This window comes from Macaca thibetana, chromosome 3 (genome assembly GCF_024542745.1).
Source record: "Macaca thibetana thibetana isolate TM-01 chromosome 3, ASM2454274v1, whole genome shotgun sequence".
Taxonomy (NCBI): domain Eukaryota; kingdom Metazoa; phylum Chordata; class Mammalia; order Primates; family Cercopithecidae; genus Macaca; species Macaca thibetana.
This window is the reverse complement of record NC_065580.1, coordinates 143,096,152-143,112,833: the sequence shown is the minus strand read 5'-3', so window position 1 is coordinate 143,112,833 and position 16,682 is coordinate 143,096,152. Positions and strand designations below refer to the sequence as shown.

General features: G+C 45.0%; 3 protein-coding genes across 3 annotated transcripts in view; 2 read left to right on the top strand and 1 right to left on the bottom strand.

Moving 5' to 3' along the window:
• The window catches only part of BRI3 (brain protein I3), a 128,385-nt gene that overhangs the window by 6,899 nt on the left and 104,804 nt on the right, over positions 1–16,682 (top strand). The gene's annotated exons all lie outside the window — the stretch shown is intronic.
• The window catches only part of AIMP2 (aminoacyl tRNA synthetase complex interacting multifunctional protein 2), a 344,265-nt gene that overhangs the window by 279,860 nt on the left and 47,723 nt on the right, over positions 1–16,682 (bottom strand). The gene's annotated exons all lie outside the window — the stretch shown is intronic.
• The window catches only part of LMTK2 (lemur tyrosine kinase 2), a 109,294-nt gene that overhangs the window by 74,400 nt on the left and 18,212 nt on the right, over positions 1–16,682 (top strand). The window contains exons 8-10 of the mRNA XM_050783939.1: positions 10,266–10,350; positions 12,696–12,817; positions 16,233–16,382. Of these exons, the coding sequence (XP_050639896.1) occupies positions 10,266–10,350; positions 12,696–12,817; positions 16,233–16,382 (357 nt within the window). The remainder of the gene's footprint in view (positions 1–10,265; positions 10,351–12,695; positions 12,818–16,232; positions 16,383–16,682) is intronic.

The following is a 16,682-nucleotide window of genomic DNA, read 5'->3' as shown; positions in this document are numbered from 1 at the left end:
AGAGGCAGAGAAATACATTTAAAATCCAGTGACAAGGTGAGAGGCAGAGAAATACATTTAGAATCCAGTGACAAGGTAAGAGACAGAGAAATACATTTAAAATCAAAGCAAAATGCACACCTGTTGCTCACTACCGCCCCAGCAGGAGAGTGGAAATGTGCGTTCTCGTTTGGCATGGTGTTTGCTGTGTTCCATGCATTTGCAGAACATTCCGTGAGGAGTGATTTGATCGTCAGGGCCACCCCAAGCAGCACGAGGCAGGTGCCATTATTAATGCCACTCACAGAGGAGAATACCGAGGCTCGGGGTGCTGAGCGGTTGGTCTGTCTCAGCCACTCATTTGATCATTTGATGAGCAGTTTGTACCCAGGCGCACACACCGTGTGTGGTCATTTCTGCAGGAGGAGGAAGAGTTACTTTTGTCTGGGAAGAGTCCAGGTCAGTTTTTGGAAGGAAGTGGCGTTTTAGTGATCCTTGAAGAATGGGCATCAGTTGGAGGCTGGAGAATGTTCAGAATTGCTGGAGAAGGGAGTAGCAAGATGATGTATGTGGTAGGAGGAAGAGAAGGAAAGGGAGTTTAGGGAAATGTCAGATAGTCCAGTGTAACTAGAACAGAAGACGCAGGAGAGAAGATAGTGGGAGATAAGAATAGAGACGCAGCTTGAAACCACATTACAGAGGGCCTGAGTGCCAGAATAAGGCCTTCAGGCTGTGTTCTGTAGGCAGTAGGATGGCATGCCCACAACTTTGTGTGTGCACGTGCATGCATGTTTAATCACTATTGCACTACAGCTTAGGCTGGTTTAGAAAGAGAAGACACTACCGAAAAGAAACCTGGACAGGAATTCATATGTGATGCATTTCCATGAAGGTTCCTTATTTCCTTTTCTACATGGAAGACTTGCTGAAGGCAGGTATTGGATCTTCCTGACCTTTATATCTCCCATGATGTATGTCACATAGAAATGAGGAAAGGCTTCAAGGGAAAGGAACCAGTTTGACTGCAGCTGCAACCCAAGCAGAGATGGAAAGACTGTAATCAGCTGAGTAGCTACACTGGGAGAGTGGTTAAAGAGCTTTCATTTAAAAAGGCTCTAGGTCCAGAGGGCTTCATGGGTGTCCTCTGTCTGACCTTTAGTGAACAGGTGGCTCCAGTGTATTTAAACTATTCCAGACCACAAAGAAGACGGAAATTTCTGTAATTCATATCATGAATCCAACACAACTTTAATGTAGCAAAAGATGGCGTAAAGAAATTTTTGGGCCGGGCGTGGTGGCTCAAGCCTGTAATCCCAGCACTTTAGGGGGCCGAGACGGGCGGATCATGAGATCAGGAGATTGAGACCATCCTGGCTAACACGGTGAAACCCGTCTCTACTAAAAAATACAAAAAAACTAGCCGGGCGAGATGGCGGGCACCTGTAGTCCCAGCTACTCAGGAGGCTGAGGCAGGAGAATGGCATGAACCCGGGAGGCGGAGCTTGCAGTGAGCTGAGATCCGGCCACTGTACTCCAGCCTGGGCGGCAGAGCGAGACTCTGTCTCAAAAAAAAAAAAAAAAAAAAAAAAAATTATCAGTTTAAAAATAATAGGCCCAAGAAATAAGGGGGAAAAAAGGAAAAAAAAAATAATAGGCCGGGCACAGTGGCTTACACCTGTAATCTCAGCACTTTGGGAGGCCGAGGTGGGTGGATTGCTTGAGGTCAGGAGTTCGAGACCAGCCTGGCCAACAGGGTGAAACCCCATCTCTACTAAAAATGCAAAAAAATTAGCCAGGCTTGGTGGCGCACGCCTGTAATCCCAGCTAGTCGGGAGGATGAGGCAGGAGAATTGCTTGAACCCAGGAGACACAGAGGTTGCAGCGAGCTGAGATCGCGCCACTGCACTGCAGCCTGGGTGACAGAGTGAGACTCCGTCTCAATAATAATAATAATACTAGACTCCGTCTCAATAATAATAATAATAATAGTGAGACTCCGTCTCAGTGATGATGATAAGGATAATAATAGTTTCCGTCTCAGTAATAATAGTTAAGATTTACCAAATGCTTCCCACATGCCAGCTACTTTACACCAACTCCTAGGCGGTAGTGCTGGTTTTCCTGTGTTACAGGTCAGGAGACACAGGCCCAGACAGGAATACTGACTTGTTCAGGGTCATGCAGTGGGAAGCCATCAGAGCTGGGATTCAAAGCTGCACCCTCTGCCTCCGGATTTATACTCTTAACCACCGAACTACACCACACTTCTTCACTGGTGCCATGGTGGTGTATGTTTAGGAAAACCAAGAAACTATGCTTTTAAAAAATAAGAATTCACAAAAGAACTTGTTGTGGCTTTTTATAAGACAGTATACATAAGTCAATAGTTTTTGTCTGTACAGGTATAATTATGTACCCAGCAGTGAAGGTGAATAAAAACCATTTTATTCTCAATAATGCCAAAATTGTAAGTTATCTGGGTATATGTTATGTGAGAAAGACACAGGACTGTATGAAGAAAACTATGAAATCTTATTGAAGAATGTAAAATAACATGTGGACACATGGAAAGATGCACCATGGTTTATGGTGGGAGGCCACACAGAAATGCCGATTCACTCAAAGGATTCCCATTAGAATCTGAACAGGGTTTTATTTATTTTATTTATCTACTTATTTGTTGTTTTGAGACAGGGTCTCGCTCTGTCACCCAGGCTGGAGTGCAGTTGCGCAATCATGGTTCACTTGCTTGGCCTTGACTTCCCAGGCTCAAGCAATCCTCTCGTCTCAGCCTCCAAGGTAGCTGGGACTGTACATAGGCACCATCGGTGGCGGACCCCATTCTGGCTAGGTTGTTTTCCCTAGGGTATAATAAGAATTTCACACCCTGTGGAAGAATTTGTATCCAAATGCTAGCAGGTGCCTGAGATACACACAGCAAGCACTCAGTAAATGTACCATTGCCCAGCTAGCAAAGACTGACCTAATAAGCAGGGCAAACACTGTCAAAGCTCTAGTATAAAGTTGCCTCCTTGTGCTTTATCGGAATCCTCTGGGTTTAATCCTTTCCTGGTACGTCTCCATCCCATCTTAGGGTGTTAAGTGCAGAGTCCCTTTGGAAGCTTAAGTCTTTGTGGCTGCCAGAGTCACAATGGCCTGGTGAACAGAGTGAGGCTTTGGAGTTGAAGTTTTCATTCACCTCTCATCAGCTTTACCAGTATAAGCCTGGTTATTTCATCCTTTGGAGCTATATCTCTTCTATAAAATGGGGATCGTCTTTAAAGCCCTGGAGTGCTGTTGTCAAGATGCAGATAAAGTATGCCAAGCTGCTAGAAGAGTATTCAGTAACTTGCTGGTATTTTGCTTCCTGTCTGTGAACTCTTCTTATCAGGAATCCAGGTTACTTGGGAAGGCATAGGTAGTTCACATAATAGAGGTGCGGAGCACAGGCCACCCTGCCAGAGCCTTCTGAGAGCCGGGCGGGGCTGGTGCCACTGGCAGCCTCATCCCTGGACCTGTTTTTCAACTTGAAGGGAGAGTAGACTGGCTGTGTGTTTGCGTTTTCTGACAAAAGCAGCCATTGACGTTAAGAGTTCCCTCTGTTGTTAAGAAATGACACCCGTATGTTTTTCTTTAGCTTTGCACGTTATTGGGCTTCAAATAATATTTATTTTTACCAACCTTGACCCAAATTGTATCATTGCTTTGCATCCGTATAGCACTTTTATGTTTTCAAAACATTTCATATATTTTTCAATTTTACCCTTGCAACAGCCTTGTGAGTTAACCATTTCAAGTGCATCCTGTTGTTTTGTGAGGAAACTGAGGCTCCTCTGCTATGCACGTGACCAGTCCAGCATCACATGGTCTTGGAGCAGTGGAGCTGAGATGAGCTCCTGGCCTCCTGACTGCCCAGGGCTCCCTCCCACTGCACTGTGGAGCCTGGGCACTTGGGGAGGAGTCGGGGGCAGGACCCAGTCCTGCCACTGTTTGCTTCTTCACCACCTCTGGGTTTCAGGTCATGAGAAGCATTGCCTTTTCCCCTGGCAACACCAGTTGCTTGCTTTCGAGTTTTATAATGAGAGCCAAGGACCTTCTACAGGCGTAATTGTTCATCTTTTACCAAGCCTTCACATCTCAAGTATCCAAAGACCTATGTGGAACGTTCGTATGGAGAGAGAAGAGGAGGGAGGGAGTGGAACAGTCGCCTTGCCGCCCAGGAGGTGCCTGAGCTCGACATCTCCCAAGCTAGTCTCAGGCTGCTTCCCCCAGCCTAGCAGGACACGTGCTTGCCCTTGTTGGAATGCTGGCATCCAGCTCCTTGTTCTGGTCTCAGGAGGGAGATGTCGGGAAGGTTCACAGGGTCTGTTTATAGACCCTAGAGGCGGTCGTTGGTGGTGCCTAGTGACGGAGCCTCTTTTGGCAAAACCTGTATCTCTGCAGTCGCAGCTGTTGGCCCAATGAATAGAGCAGCCTTACTTAAAGCATTTTCACTTTTCTCTCCTCAAATGGCATGTTCCTCCTCCCTCTCTCCCTCCCTGCCTTCTTCCCTTGCTTAATTCCAAGAAAAGGGGACCACCTTTCTTCTTACAATTAAAAGATTCTATGTTGTTCATAACAGTGGAGTCACAGGTGTCCCAAGATTTTTCCCAGGCACTTCAGCAGGCCTGAAGGCTTCTGGATGGAGCGCAGAAAATCACTTGTAAGCACAAAGAGTGTGGCAAGTGATGTGATGCAGCTAACTGGAATTCACATCGAGGACCAGCTGCATGCTTGGAACGGCAGTTGCAAGTATCACTGCACCATCGTTGAGAGTTACTGATGGTGAAAGCGCAAACATATTACCGAACACTACCTTGCTAGCTTTGTGGCCCTGGCGAAGTCACTTCAATTCTCTGTTTCAGTGTCCGTTATTTGTTAATGAGGAAAATAATAGTACCCATCTCACAGGTTTGTTGTGAAGATTAAACACTTAGAGAAAATGTAAAATGCCTCTTGTGAAGTAAGGACTTTGTGAATATTAGCCATGATTATGTTATTGAATCAGTGTTATGTACCAAGCTGTTACCAAGTTATATCAGTGTTAGCCGTTGCCATCATCATCTCCATTATCGCTATATTTCAGATGTGTGAACTTTGGAAATTAAAATCTTTGAAAATATGAATTTAATAGTTTAAGTTTTTGGTCTTTTGCCGTTCTGTAATGACATACATTTTGGACTATGGAAATTCAGCTTTGAAATCTTCAGTTTACAGCTTAAAACTATAAATTAGGCTTCCTATTCTATTTTAATTTAATGGCTTTTTTATTCATATACCAGTTGGTGATTATAAAGACTCTAAGGGTTAAAGCCAAAAGCCAGAAAACTTAATCTGTTGTCAGTATGGGAAGTTCCTTTAGAAAAAGTAGTTTTTGCTTGTCAAATTGTATGTTTTTGAAAATTAACTTTTTCTTAAAATAAATTATATAATTGTTCTAAGTAAGTCTTGAAATACGCTCTTTCCCTCCCTTGTGGAGAAGTAGAGTTTGGAAGACGTGAAAGTAATTTGGAAAGGGCCTGACTACAACGCTTGCGTATCTTTTAAAAAGGGAACAAATAAACATTTTTAATAATGTGGATTATTTTTGGGTGCTTGAAGTTATAAATTCATTATAAATTCATTATAAAGTTATAAATTCACTATATATTTACTTAGACTCTTACTAGACTATTAAGTAATACAAGCTGAAAAAAAAAATTCAGGCAATTTTGCTAATAGCATTTTAGAGTTCTTTCCTAGTCACTCTGAAAATACAAGGAAACGCTCTTTCAGGTCGGGCCAGGCCCGGCCGGCTCTGCCAGCACCTGGCAGACTGAGGGAGAGAGAGACAGAAAGAGGAGGGGAGGAGGAGGAGGATTCAGGAAATAGGAGCTGGGAAGCCCTTCTGCGGAGCCCTTCTGCGCCACGGTGATATCAGTATCAAGATAGAAGGGTGGAATGGGAGAAAAATTCTCAAAGCCTGAAAGAAAATCTGGAGATGCTGTTTTTCCAGCAGCTCAGTTGAGGGAGAACTTACCTTGTCTCTGTTTCTTGATTCCTCTTCAATTTCTGTTTGCAAACCAAGACTTGGGTTTGGAGAACTCTATTGTACTGAGCCTAAGTCATTTTTTATCTATAACAAGAACATGCATTTTCACATGTCAGCTAGATTTGTGGACCAGTAAAGCTCTCCCCAAAGAGATGGGCTCTCACCCTGTCATCCAGGCTGGAATAGTGGCGCAATCATGGCCTATTGTAGCCTCCATCTCAAGGACTCAAGGCATCCTCCCTCCTAGGCCTCCCGAGTAGCTGGGATTACAGATATAGAAAAGCATATCCTAAAATTCATATGGAATCTGAAGGGACCTCAAATAGTCAATACAATACAGTCTTGAAACAGAAGAACAAAGCTACAAGACTCACCTTTTCTGATTTTAAAACTTACTACAAAGCTGCAGTAATCAAAACAGTGTTGTACTAGCATAAGGAAGACATATAGACCAATGAAATAGAAGAGAGAGCCCAGAAACAAAACCTCATATATATGGTCAAATGATTTTTTTCTTTTTTCTTTTCTTTTTTTTTTTTTTTTTTTTTTGAGATGGGGCCTCACTCTGTTGCCAGGCTGGAGTGCTGTGGCACGATCTCAGCTCACTGCAACCTCCACCTCCCGAGTTTAAGAGATTCTCCTGCCTCAGCCTCCCCAGTAGCTAGGATTACAGGCACCTACCATCATGCCCAGCTAAGTTTTGTATTTTTAATAGAGACAGGGTTTCACCATGTTGACCAGGATGGTCTCGATCTCTTGACCTCGTGATCTGCCCGCCTTGGCCTCCCAAAGTGCTGGGATTACAGGTGTGAACCCCTGCACCCAGCCAGTCAAATGATTTTTTAACAAGAGTATCAGGACTATTCAATGGAGAAAGGATAGTCTTTTCAACAAACGCTGCTGGGAAAACGGGATATCCACATGCAAAAAAATGAAGTTGAACCCTTAACCAACACCATATACAAAAATTAACTCAAAGGGGATCAAAGACATAAATGTAAGACCCAAAAGTATAAAAGTCTTAGAAGAAAATAAGGAAAATACTTTATGACAGTGATTTATTCAGCAGTTATTTATTGGGTGTGACATCAGAGGCACAACCAACAACAACAGTGAAGACTACATGAAAATTTTTAAACTTTGTTAATCAAAAGACACTATTAATAGGGTGAAAAGACAACCACAGAATGGAGAAAGTATTTGCAAATTACATATCTGAAAAGGGTTTTATAAAGCATATATGGAGAATTCCCACAACTCAGCAGCAAACAGCTTGATTGGAAAATGGATGAACAGGCCGGGCGCGGTGGCTCAAGCCTGTAATCCCAGCACTTTGGGAGGCCGAGACGGGCGGATCACGAGGTCAGGAGATCGAGACCATCCTGGCTAACATGGTGAAACCCCGCCTCTACTAAAAAAAAAAATACAAAAACCTAGCCGGGCGAGGTGGCGGGCGCCTGTAGTCCCGGCTACCGGCTATGGCGTAAACCCGGGAGGCGGGAGCTGAGGCTAAGGCAGGAGAATCCGGCGTAAATTTCCCGGGAGGCAAAAGATGAGCTTGCAGTGAGCTGAGATCTGGCCACTGCACTCCAGCGTGGAAGAAATTGGAACCCTTGTGCACTGTTGGTGTGGGAAGGGGCGACAGTGGGAGCGAGACTGAAAATGGAATTTCCGCCACTCAAAAAAAAAAAAAAAGGTGTAAGCTAAAAAATAAAAAGAATTGTCTGAATGAACTCGTCGTCTCAGCCAAGGGCATCCCACAGTTCAGGACATGATGGGGGAGGGGGCCATATGCCCTACTTCCCTTTCTGACCAGCATTTTTTTTTTTTTATTTTTTTGAGAGGCCCTGGGAAATTGAAGTATTTTGCCCCAAAATATATTCTCGCTCTGTCATCTACGTTCTGTAGAAAATACCTTTGCGCGGTGGAGTGCAGTGGCCGGATCTCAGCTCACTGCAAGCGGTGAAACCCCGTCTCTACAAAAAACTAGCCGGGCGAGGTGGCGGGCGCCTGTGAGCCTCCCGGGTTTACGCCATTCTCCGGCCTCAGCCTCTCGAGTAGCTGGGACTACAGAATGGCGTAAACCCGGGAGGCGGAGCTTGCAGTGAGCTGAGATCCGGCCACTGCACTCCAACCTGGGCGACAGAGCGACTCCGTCTCAGGCTGGAGTGCAGTGGCCGATCCCAGCTCACTGCAAGCTCCGCCTCCCGGGTTTACGCCATTCTCCGGCCTCTAGTAGCTTTTTGTATATTTCTTAATAGAGACGGGGTTTCACCGTGTTAGCCAGGATGGTCTCGATCTCCTGACCTCGTGATCCGCCCGTCTCGGCCTCCCAAAGTGCTGGGATTACAGGCTTGAGCCACCGCGCCCGGCATACCTTTCCCTTTCTAAGTCTTTTCTCCAATCCTGGAGAGAATTATCTGAGTCTTTCATCATTTTAAGTCTCATAAGAAATATTTACAATCTATTCTTTCTGAAGCCTGCTGTCTGGAGTCTTCATCTGCATAATACGAACCATGGTCTCTACAACCCCTTATCTTAACCCAGACACTCCCTTATATGGGATTTCAGGTATTTATTTTTTATTTATTTTTATTTTTTATTTTTTGAGCACCCAGGCTGGATTGCAGTCGTGCGATCTCGGCTTATTGCAGCCTCCACCTCTGGAATTCACACGATTCTCGTGCCTCAGCCTCCTGAGTAGCTGGGATTACAGGCATGCACTACCATGCCTGGCTAATTTTTTGTATTTTTAGTAGAGATGGGATTTCACTATGTTGGCCAGGCTGGTCTTGAACTTATGACCTCAAGTGTTCCACCTGCCTCGGCCTCCCAGAGTATTGGGATTACAAGTGTGATCCACCATGATCCAGCCTCACTCCAGCTTTTTGTATTTTCAGTAGAGACAGGATTTTGCCATGTTGGCCAGGCTGGTCTTGAACTCCTGGCCTCAAGTGATCTGCCTGCCTTAGCCTCCCAAGATGCTGGGATTACAAGCATGAACCACCTTGCCCGACTGGGTTTCTGGTCTTTAGGTGAACTCTTTTGACAAGTTGCCAATCAGAAAATCTGAGTCCACCTCTTAGCAGTGGTGAATCTATGTGGGTCTGCTACAACTTGATTGTTGCCTCCTTGGAGGGAAGAGTTTCGCTGAGGGGCTGTAGTTGGTTTAAGGCAGAGGGAGAGACTGAGGCAAGTCTTAGAACAGGAGTGAGAATTTGTTAAAAAGTTTTAGAGCAGGAGTGAAAGGAAGCAGTACACTTGGAAGGGCCAAGCAGGTGACTTGCAAGATCCAGGTGCCCTGTTCGTCCCCTGACTTGGGATTTTATACATTGTCATGGTTCTGGGGTTTGCTGAAGCTGTGCACCTGTTCACTTGAGCAGTTTTTCCCTTCCCTTTGAGCATTCCCGGTGGAAGCTTGTATAAGAGGCCACTTTGCTTCTTAGTGTGCCTGTTTGAGATCTTACTGAGAAGAGGGTAACACCAGCTCCGAGTGTTTTCTATTAGGAGACTGTCTTTTCCTGGTGCTGACTGTGACCACTTACCATTTTAGAGAGACAGTTTAACAACCACCTGACCATCACCTTATGGTCGCCTGACAGTCCTGGGGGCAATAGGGGGTGGGGGTGGGGGTGTGAGGGGGTGCGTTCCTGCCCTGTCCATATCTAACTACCTACTCTAACATACCTATGAGCTGGAAGCCTCCACTTCGAGTTTTTGAATTGTTCTGCCTTTCCTGACTGAACCACTGTATATCTCACATGTATTGAGTGATGTGTTATGTCTTCCTAAAATGTATAAAACTGAGCTGTAGCCTGACCACCTTGGACACATGTCGTCAGGACCTCCTGAGGCTGTGTCACAGGCATGGTCCTCAGCCTTGGCAAAATAAACTTCTAAACTGAATGAGAAGAAAAAAAGAAAATACAAGGAAACAAGCCGTAAATCTGGGTTTAATGCAGAACATGGTACAGATATGGTCAGTATTTAACCTGAGCTAATTACTTGCCAAAAATTGTGATCATCTTTATTATTTAAGTGATTGATGACATATATAATACTTCTATGAAAAAGAATTTTAAGACATTAATTATTAAGCAGAGAGCTCAATATACTTCCTCGGATCCCGAGAGAAAGCCCGTTTCTGTGGCATTTCCATACAGCACGATCCTGGTTGTTGATTCTTCTTGCCGTGTTCACTTCCCTCTGTTTTCAGTGATTTAGCCCTGCGGAATTGTTTTCTCACCTCCGACTTAAATGTGAAAGTGGGAGATTACGGAATAGGATTCAGCAGGTACAAGGTAAGCCAAAGGTTTAACTGTTTTCAGTCTGATTTAATTTGTATTGTGAAGTTGTAATGTCACCAGATGCCCCACTGTTATTTATAAGAATCTTGGTCTGAGGCTTTCTGGAGAGGGATTTGCAGCAGTCATTTTAATGGTGGTCTGGGCTTCTGGTGTGTGGCTTGTGTAAGTCTGCGGCTTTATGTCCGAGGTTTTGCGACAGCTTTCCAAAAGTTTGTTTAAAAAAATATTTTTTGTTTTTTTTGAGACGGAGTCTCGCTCTGTCGCCCAGACTGGAGTGCAGTGGCGTGATCTCGGCTCACTGCAAGCTCTGCCTCCTGGGTTCACACCATTCTCCTGCCTCAGCCTCCTGAGCAGCTGGGATCACAGGCGCACGCCACCAAGCCCGGCTAATTTTTTGTGTTTTTAGTAGAGACGGGGTTTCTTTTTTTTTTTTTTTTTTTTTTTGAGACAGAGTCTTGCTCAGTCGCCCGGGCTGGAGTGCATTGGCACGATCTCGGCTCACTGCAAGCTCTGCCTCCCGGGTTCACGCCATTCTCCTGCCTCAGCCTCCCGAGTAGCTGGGACTACAGGCGCCCACCACTACGCCCCACTAATTTTTTTTGTATTTTTAGTAGAGATGGGGTTTCACCATGTTGACCAGGATGGTCTCGATCTCCTGACCTCGTGATCTGCCCGTCTCGGCCTCTCAAAGTGCTGGGATTACAGGCATGAGCTACCGCGCCCGGCCAAGATGGGGTGTCACCATGTTAGCCGGGATGGTCTTGATCTCCTGACCTTGTGATCTGCCTGCCTTGGCCTCTCAAAGTGCTGGGATTACAGGAGTGAGCCACCGCGCCCAGCCTAAAAATATTTATAAATGATGTAGTCTGATGGTGCATAATAAATTTTGGAGTGAACACATGAGCAACAGTAATTATTACCTGTTAATGATAAAATATACATATCATATAAATGTTTCTCCATTACATGGTCAGTAAAATTTCAGCTCACATTCAGTAACCTGGGAATTTAGGTTTTTTTTTTAACTCTGTCACAAATATATCCTAAAGGAAAAAAGTGAAGAAGTCAATGAAGTTTCCATTTGTGTGTGTTTGTGTAGCCCCAGTGAATGAGGTAGAGCGCTGTGGGGCAGAGAATGGGACTGTCCCAGCTCTGGGCTGTCAGGAGACCTCAGAGAAGCCACTTGACCTCCATTTTCTTTTCTTTTCTTTTTTTTTTTTTTAATGGAGTCTTGCTATATTGCCCAGGCTGTTCTCAAACTCCTGGGCTCAAGCAACTTGCCTGTCTCAGCCTCCCAGAGTACTAGGATTACAGGTGTGAGTCACCCCACCCAGCCTTGACCACCACTTTCTAAGCAGCAACATACGGATAAGATCTGTTCTATTTTTCGGAGTTCTTGTGAGGACCAAATGGGTAATATTTTCAAAGAATATTATGCAAATAGAAGTTGGTTATTTGTCTACATAGTAGCTCTAGTGTCTCAAGCACTTGTTAGATGCCAGGCACTTAGCAGCACCTGCCTGCATCCTGCATCATCTCTTTTTTTCTTTTTCTGAGATGGAGTCTCGCTCTGTCACCCAGGCTGGAGTACAGTGGCGTGATCTCGGCTCACTGAAACCTCCACCTCCTGGGTTCAAGCGATTCTCCTGCCTTAGCCTTCCGAGTAGTTGGGACTACAGGCTCCCTCCACCATGCCCGGCTGATTTTTGTATTTTTAGTAGAGATGGGGTTTCACCCTGTTGGCCAGGCTGGTCTCGAACTCCTGACCTTGTGATCCACCTGCCTCGGCCTTCCAAAGTGCTGGGATTACAGGCATGAGCCACCGCGCCTGGCCTACATCATCTCATTTAATCCTCACCACAAAGAGTGGGTTTTCCTCATTTCACTGATCCGGAAAACACTTCACAAAGTTGTTGCTTGCCTAGAATCCCATAGCTGTTAAATGGTAGAATGAGGACTTCAGATCCCTGTCAGAGTCTAAAGGCTGCAGTCTTACTAACTGGCTTCACTATTCAGCACATAAGGCCCAGTATATATTGTTTTAATGTTTTGCTCAAAGTCTATGTTATATGCATCAGACACAGCGTACTTTCCTTTTCCAGGAAAGATGACTTAGCAAGTGTTCATGGCTTGCAGATGAGCCCATGAAGCCCAGGAGGCTTCAGAGAAACTCCTTACCCACTTTCCGCCCAGAAAGTCGCTCTTCATGCCTGCTTTTTTTTCTGACCTGGTTTTTTTGGACTGGGTATATGTTTTCTGAGAATACCATGGATTTAAATTCTTGAACTCACCAAAAGTATAATTCTATTCAAAATTCTGTGTGCTTTCTAACAAAACAGGAGGATTATATTGAAACAGATGATAAAAAAGTTTTCCCTCTGCGATGGACTGCTCCAGAATTAGTAACCAGCTTTCAAGACAGACTGCTCACTGCAGATCAGACTAAGTATAGTAATATCTGGTATGTATTGGCTTACCGTTTTATTAGGCATTTCTTTAACAAAGTCCTAACTTCTTCCTCTTTGAGTACTTTCTTAAAGGAAAGTAGTTGTATAAGATGCAGGAACAAAAGAGTGCCTGATTGGCCGGGCGCGGTGGCTCAAGCCTGTAATCCCAGCACTTTGGGAGGCCGAGACGGGCGGATCACGAGGTCAGGAGATCGAGACCATCCTGGCTAACACAATGAAACCCCGTCTCTACTAAAAATACAAAAAAATTAGCCGGGCGAGGTGGCGGGCGCCTGTAGTCCCAGCTACTCGGGAGGCTGAGGCCGGAGAATGGCGTAAACCCGGGAGGCGGAGTTTGCAGTGAGCTGAGATCTGGCCACTGCACTCCAGCCTGGGCGACAGAGCGAGAGTCCGTCTCAAAAAATAAAAATAAAAAAAAAGAAAATATACAAAAATTTGTTGTTAATTATAGTCACCCTTCAGTGCTGCAGAACACTAGATCTTACTCCTTCTGTCCAGCTGAAATTTTGTGTTTGTTAGCTAGCCTCTCACTATTCCTCCCCTCCCTCCCCTTCCCAGCCTCAAGTAACCACTCTTCTACTCTCTACTACTATGAGATCAACCTTTTTAACTTCCACATGAGTGAGGAGGTTTTCTTCCTTTTTCTTTCTCCCTTGTGTATCTGCTCTACCTTGTGTATTGTGAGTTTGATACTTTTGTGTTTTTTCATGATGATGGTTATCCTCCTTTAGCTTCCAGATACAGGACTCCTGGACCATTTCTCTTAAGGCTGGTCTCATAGTGATGAATTCCCTCAGTTTCTGCTTGTCTGGGAAAGACTTTATTTCTCCATTCTTTATTTTAAAAAGTTGTTATTATATGTATTTACTTTTAGTAGAGATGAGGTCATGTTGTGTTGCCCAGTCCGGTCTTGAACCCCTGGCCTCAAGCGATCCTCACGTCTTAGTCTCCCAAAGTGCTGGGATTATAGGCATGAGCCATCGCGCCCAGCCCTCCTTCATTTCTGAAGCATATCTTTGCGGGGCATAGTGTTCTTAGCTGCCAATTTCAGTACTTTGAATGTACCATCCCATTCTCTCCTTTCCTCCTATGTGACTTAATGCTTTTCTCTGGCTGTTTTTAGAATTTTATCTTTATCTTTGTTTTTGACTTTTGACAGTTTGACCATAATGTGCCTCTGAAATGACCTTTTGGGGTTGATTGTATTTTGAGGGCCTTTGATTTTCCTGGATCTGGATGTCTATATCTCTCCCAAGACTTGGGACGTTTTTAGCTGTTCTTTCCTTATAGAGCCTTTCTCTGTCTTCTCCTAGCTCTTTTATTCCTGTAACTCCCATAATGTGTGTATTTGTTTGCTCTGTAGTCTCCCATACGCCCTGAAGCCTTTCTTCACTCCTTTTCATTCTTCTCTCTTTTTCCCTCAAACAACCTTTCTTCAAGTGGAGAGGTTCTTCTGCTTGAGTCTGTTGTTGAAGTTCTGTATTTCTTTTTATTTCATTTATTGAATTCTTCAGCTGGGCTTACTGCCTATGAGGACTGTAGGTGTGCACAGTGAGCAGTGTGAGGATGTATGTGTGCACAGTGAGGTCCTCTTACTTGCCCTTACCTGGAAGAGAAAATTGCTCCTGGTTCCTGGCTGCCCCTTCCAGGGATGGGGTGGCGGAGGCCAGGCGTTTCCTTCCGCTCTCGCTGTGGCCGTCCTGAGTTTCCTGAGTCCCTGTTACTCCTTGGACGTGCTCTGGTGCTCTCCTTTAGTGATTTTTGTCAAAATGTAGTTGTTTCCTCGTTGTTTGGGGTGTGTCATGCAGGGTTGGCTGGACATGACAATCACTGGGGAGCTTTTTAAAAAGAGAGTTTTCTAGACCACTCCTAGATCTACCCACTCAGCATCCTTAGGGGTGGACCTGACTTACCAGTGTGTGTGTTCATGGCTTCCCAGAGGACACAGATGAGAGTCAGGTTCGGGAACATGGCAGTAAATAGGAGACACAAGTGCAGGACAGAGGCAGTGCGTGGTGGGGAGGAGATGCAGAGACTTTGTGGAGGAAACGAGAGGCAGCTCATCTGACCCAGGAAGCCAGCAGAGGCTGTTTCCATGGGGACAGAGCACCGGGGTGTGAGAGAGGGTTGGGCTGGGACTGAGAAGGGCTGTGGTGAGTCAGCCCTCAGGGCCTCTCCTGGCACACAGACAGCTGCCAGCGTGTTGGGGGATCCCTTCAGAATGGCAGCAAAACCCACGATACTGAGGAGTAACTCAAACCAAACTTGTGGGTCTCAGACATTGTCTTGCCCGTGTAAAGATTCCTTTTAGATGCTTTCTGGTGTTTACTACTGTTGTTAATAGGTGTATTTTTCTACCAAAAAAAAATCAGAATTCAGGGTATTTATCTTGTTTCCAGCCATTCTGCCAAATTTTTAGAACATGCTGATGGTCTTTTTTTTTTTTTTTTTTTTTTGAGACGGAGTCATGCTCTGTCGCCCAGGCTGGAGTGCAGTGGCCGGATCTCAGCTCACTGCAAGCTCCGCCTCCCGGGTACACGCCATTCTCCTGCCTCAGCCTCCCGAGTAGCTGGGACTACAGGCGCCCGCCACTTCGCCCGGCTAGTTTTTTGTATTTTTTAGTAGAGACGGGGTTTCACCGTGTTAGCCAGGATGGTCTCGATCTCCTGACCTCATGATCCGCCCGTCTCGGCCTCCCAAAGTGCTGGGATTACAGGCTTGAGCCACCGCGCCCGGCCCTGATGGTCTTTCCAATAATTTGTTGAGTACTTAAAAGTTGATAGTCATCTCATCCACATAATTACACCTATTATCTCTGTTTTGTACATTTTTCGTTGGCCAAAATGTCTAGGGTAGTATTCAGTAGCAAATAGGAGGCATGGGCTTCCTCATTTTAACAGAAATACTTTTTTTTTTTTTTTTTTTTTTTTTTTGCGCTATTGTGCTGATTATTGGTTTGAGATTAAAGAACGATCTTGGCTGGTTGTGGTGGCTCACGCCTGTAATCTCAGCACTTTGGGAGGCCAAGGAGGGTGGATCACCTGAGGTCAGGAGTTTGAGAGCAGCCTGGCCAACATGGTGAAACCCTGTCTCTACTAAAATTACAAAAATTAGCAGGGCGTGATGTAATCCCAGTTACTTGGGAGACTGAGGCAGGAGAATCGCTTGAACCCGGGAGTCAGGGGTTGCAGTGAGTGGAGACCACACCATTGCACTCCAGCCTGGGTGACAGAGTGAGACTCTGTCTCAAAAAAACAAAACAAAACAAAACAAACAAAAGAACGATTGTATTACTAATCTTTTCAATACACACCTTGTCCTTAAAATTACTGGCTATATAACAAATGTGAGTGTTAAGAATTTAACATCTAAAAGGAGAGAGAAACAACCGTTTTCTTTTTCCAACAGGTCCCTGGGTGTGACACTTTGGGAGCTTTTTGACAATGCTGCACAGCCGTATTCAAACCTTTCCAACTTAGACGTCCTCAACCAAGTCATTAGAGAGAGAGAGACAAAGCTCCCGAAGCCCCAGCTGGAGCAGCCCTACTCTGATAGATGGTTGGTAGCCTCACGTTCCACCTGTTCTGTTTCATCTTCACTGTGAAGTGTCCCCAAAACACAAAATTTGTGGGCCAAATATTGTATTTCTTCATTTCCTCTTTCACGATGACCTCACCATGAGCTGAACTACTTAATATGGTTGGCAGTGACAAAGGTGTAGAAATGTTTAGGGTGTTGACTTGGCTTTAGGGTCCTTGTAAAGTCTTTTCATATTGTTTATTTATTTATTTGTATTAAAAAAAAAAGAAAAAAAAGTAGAGATGAGGTCTCACTATGTTGTCCAGGCTGTTCTCGAAC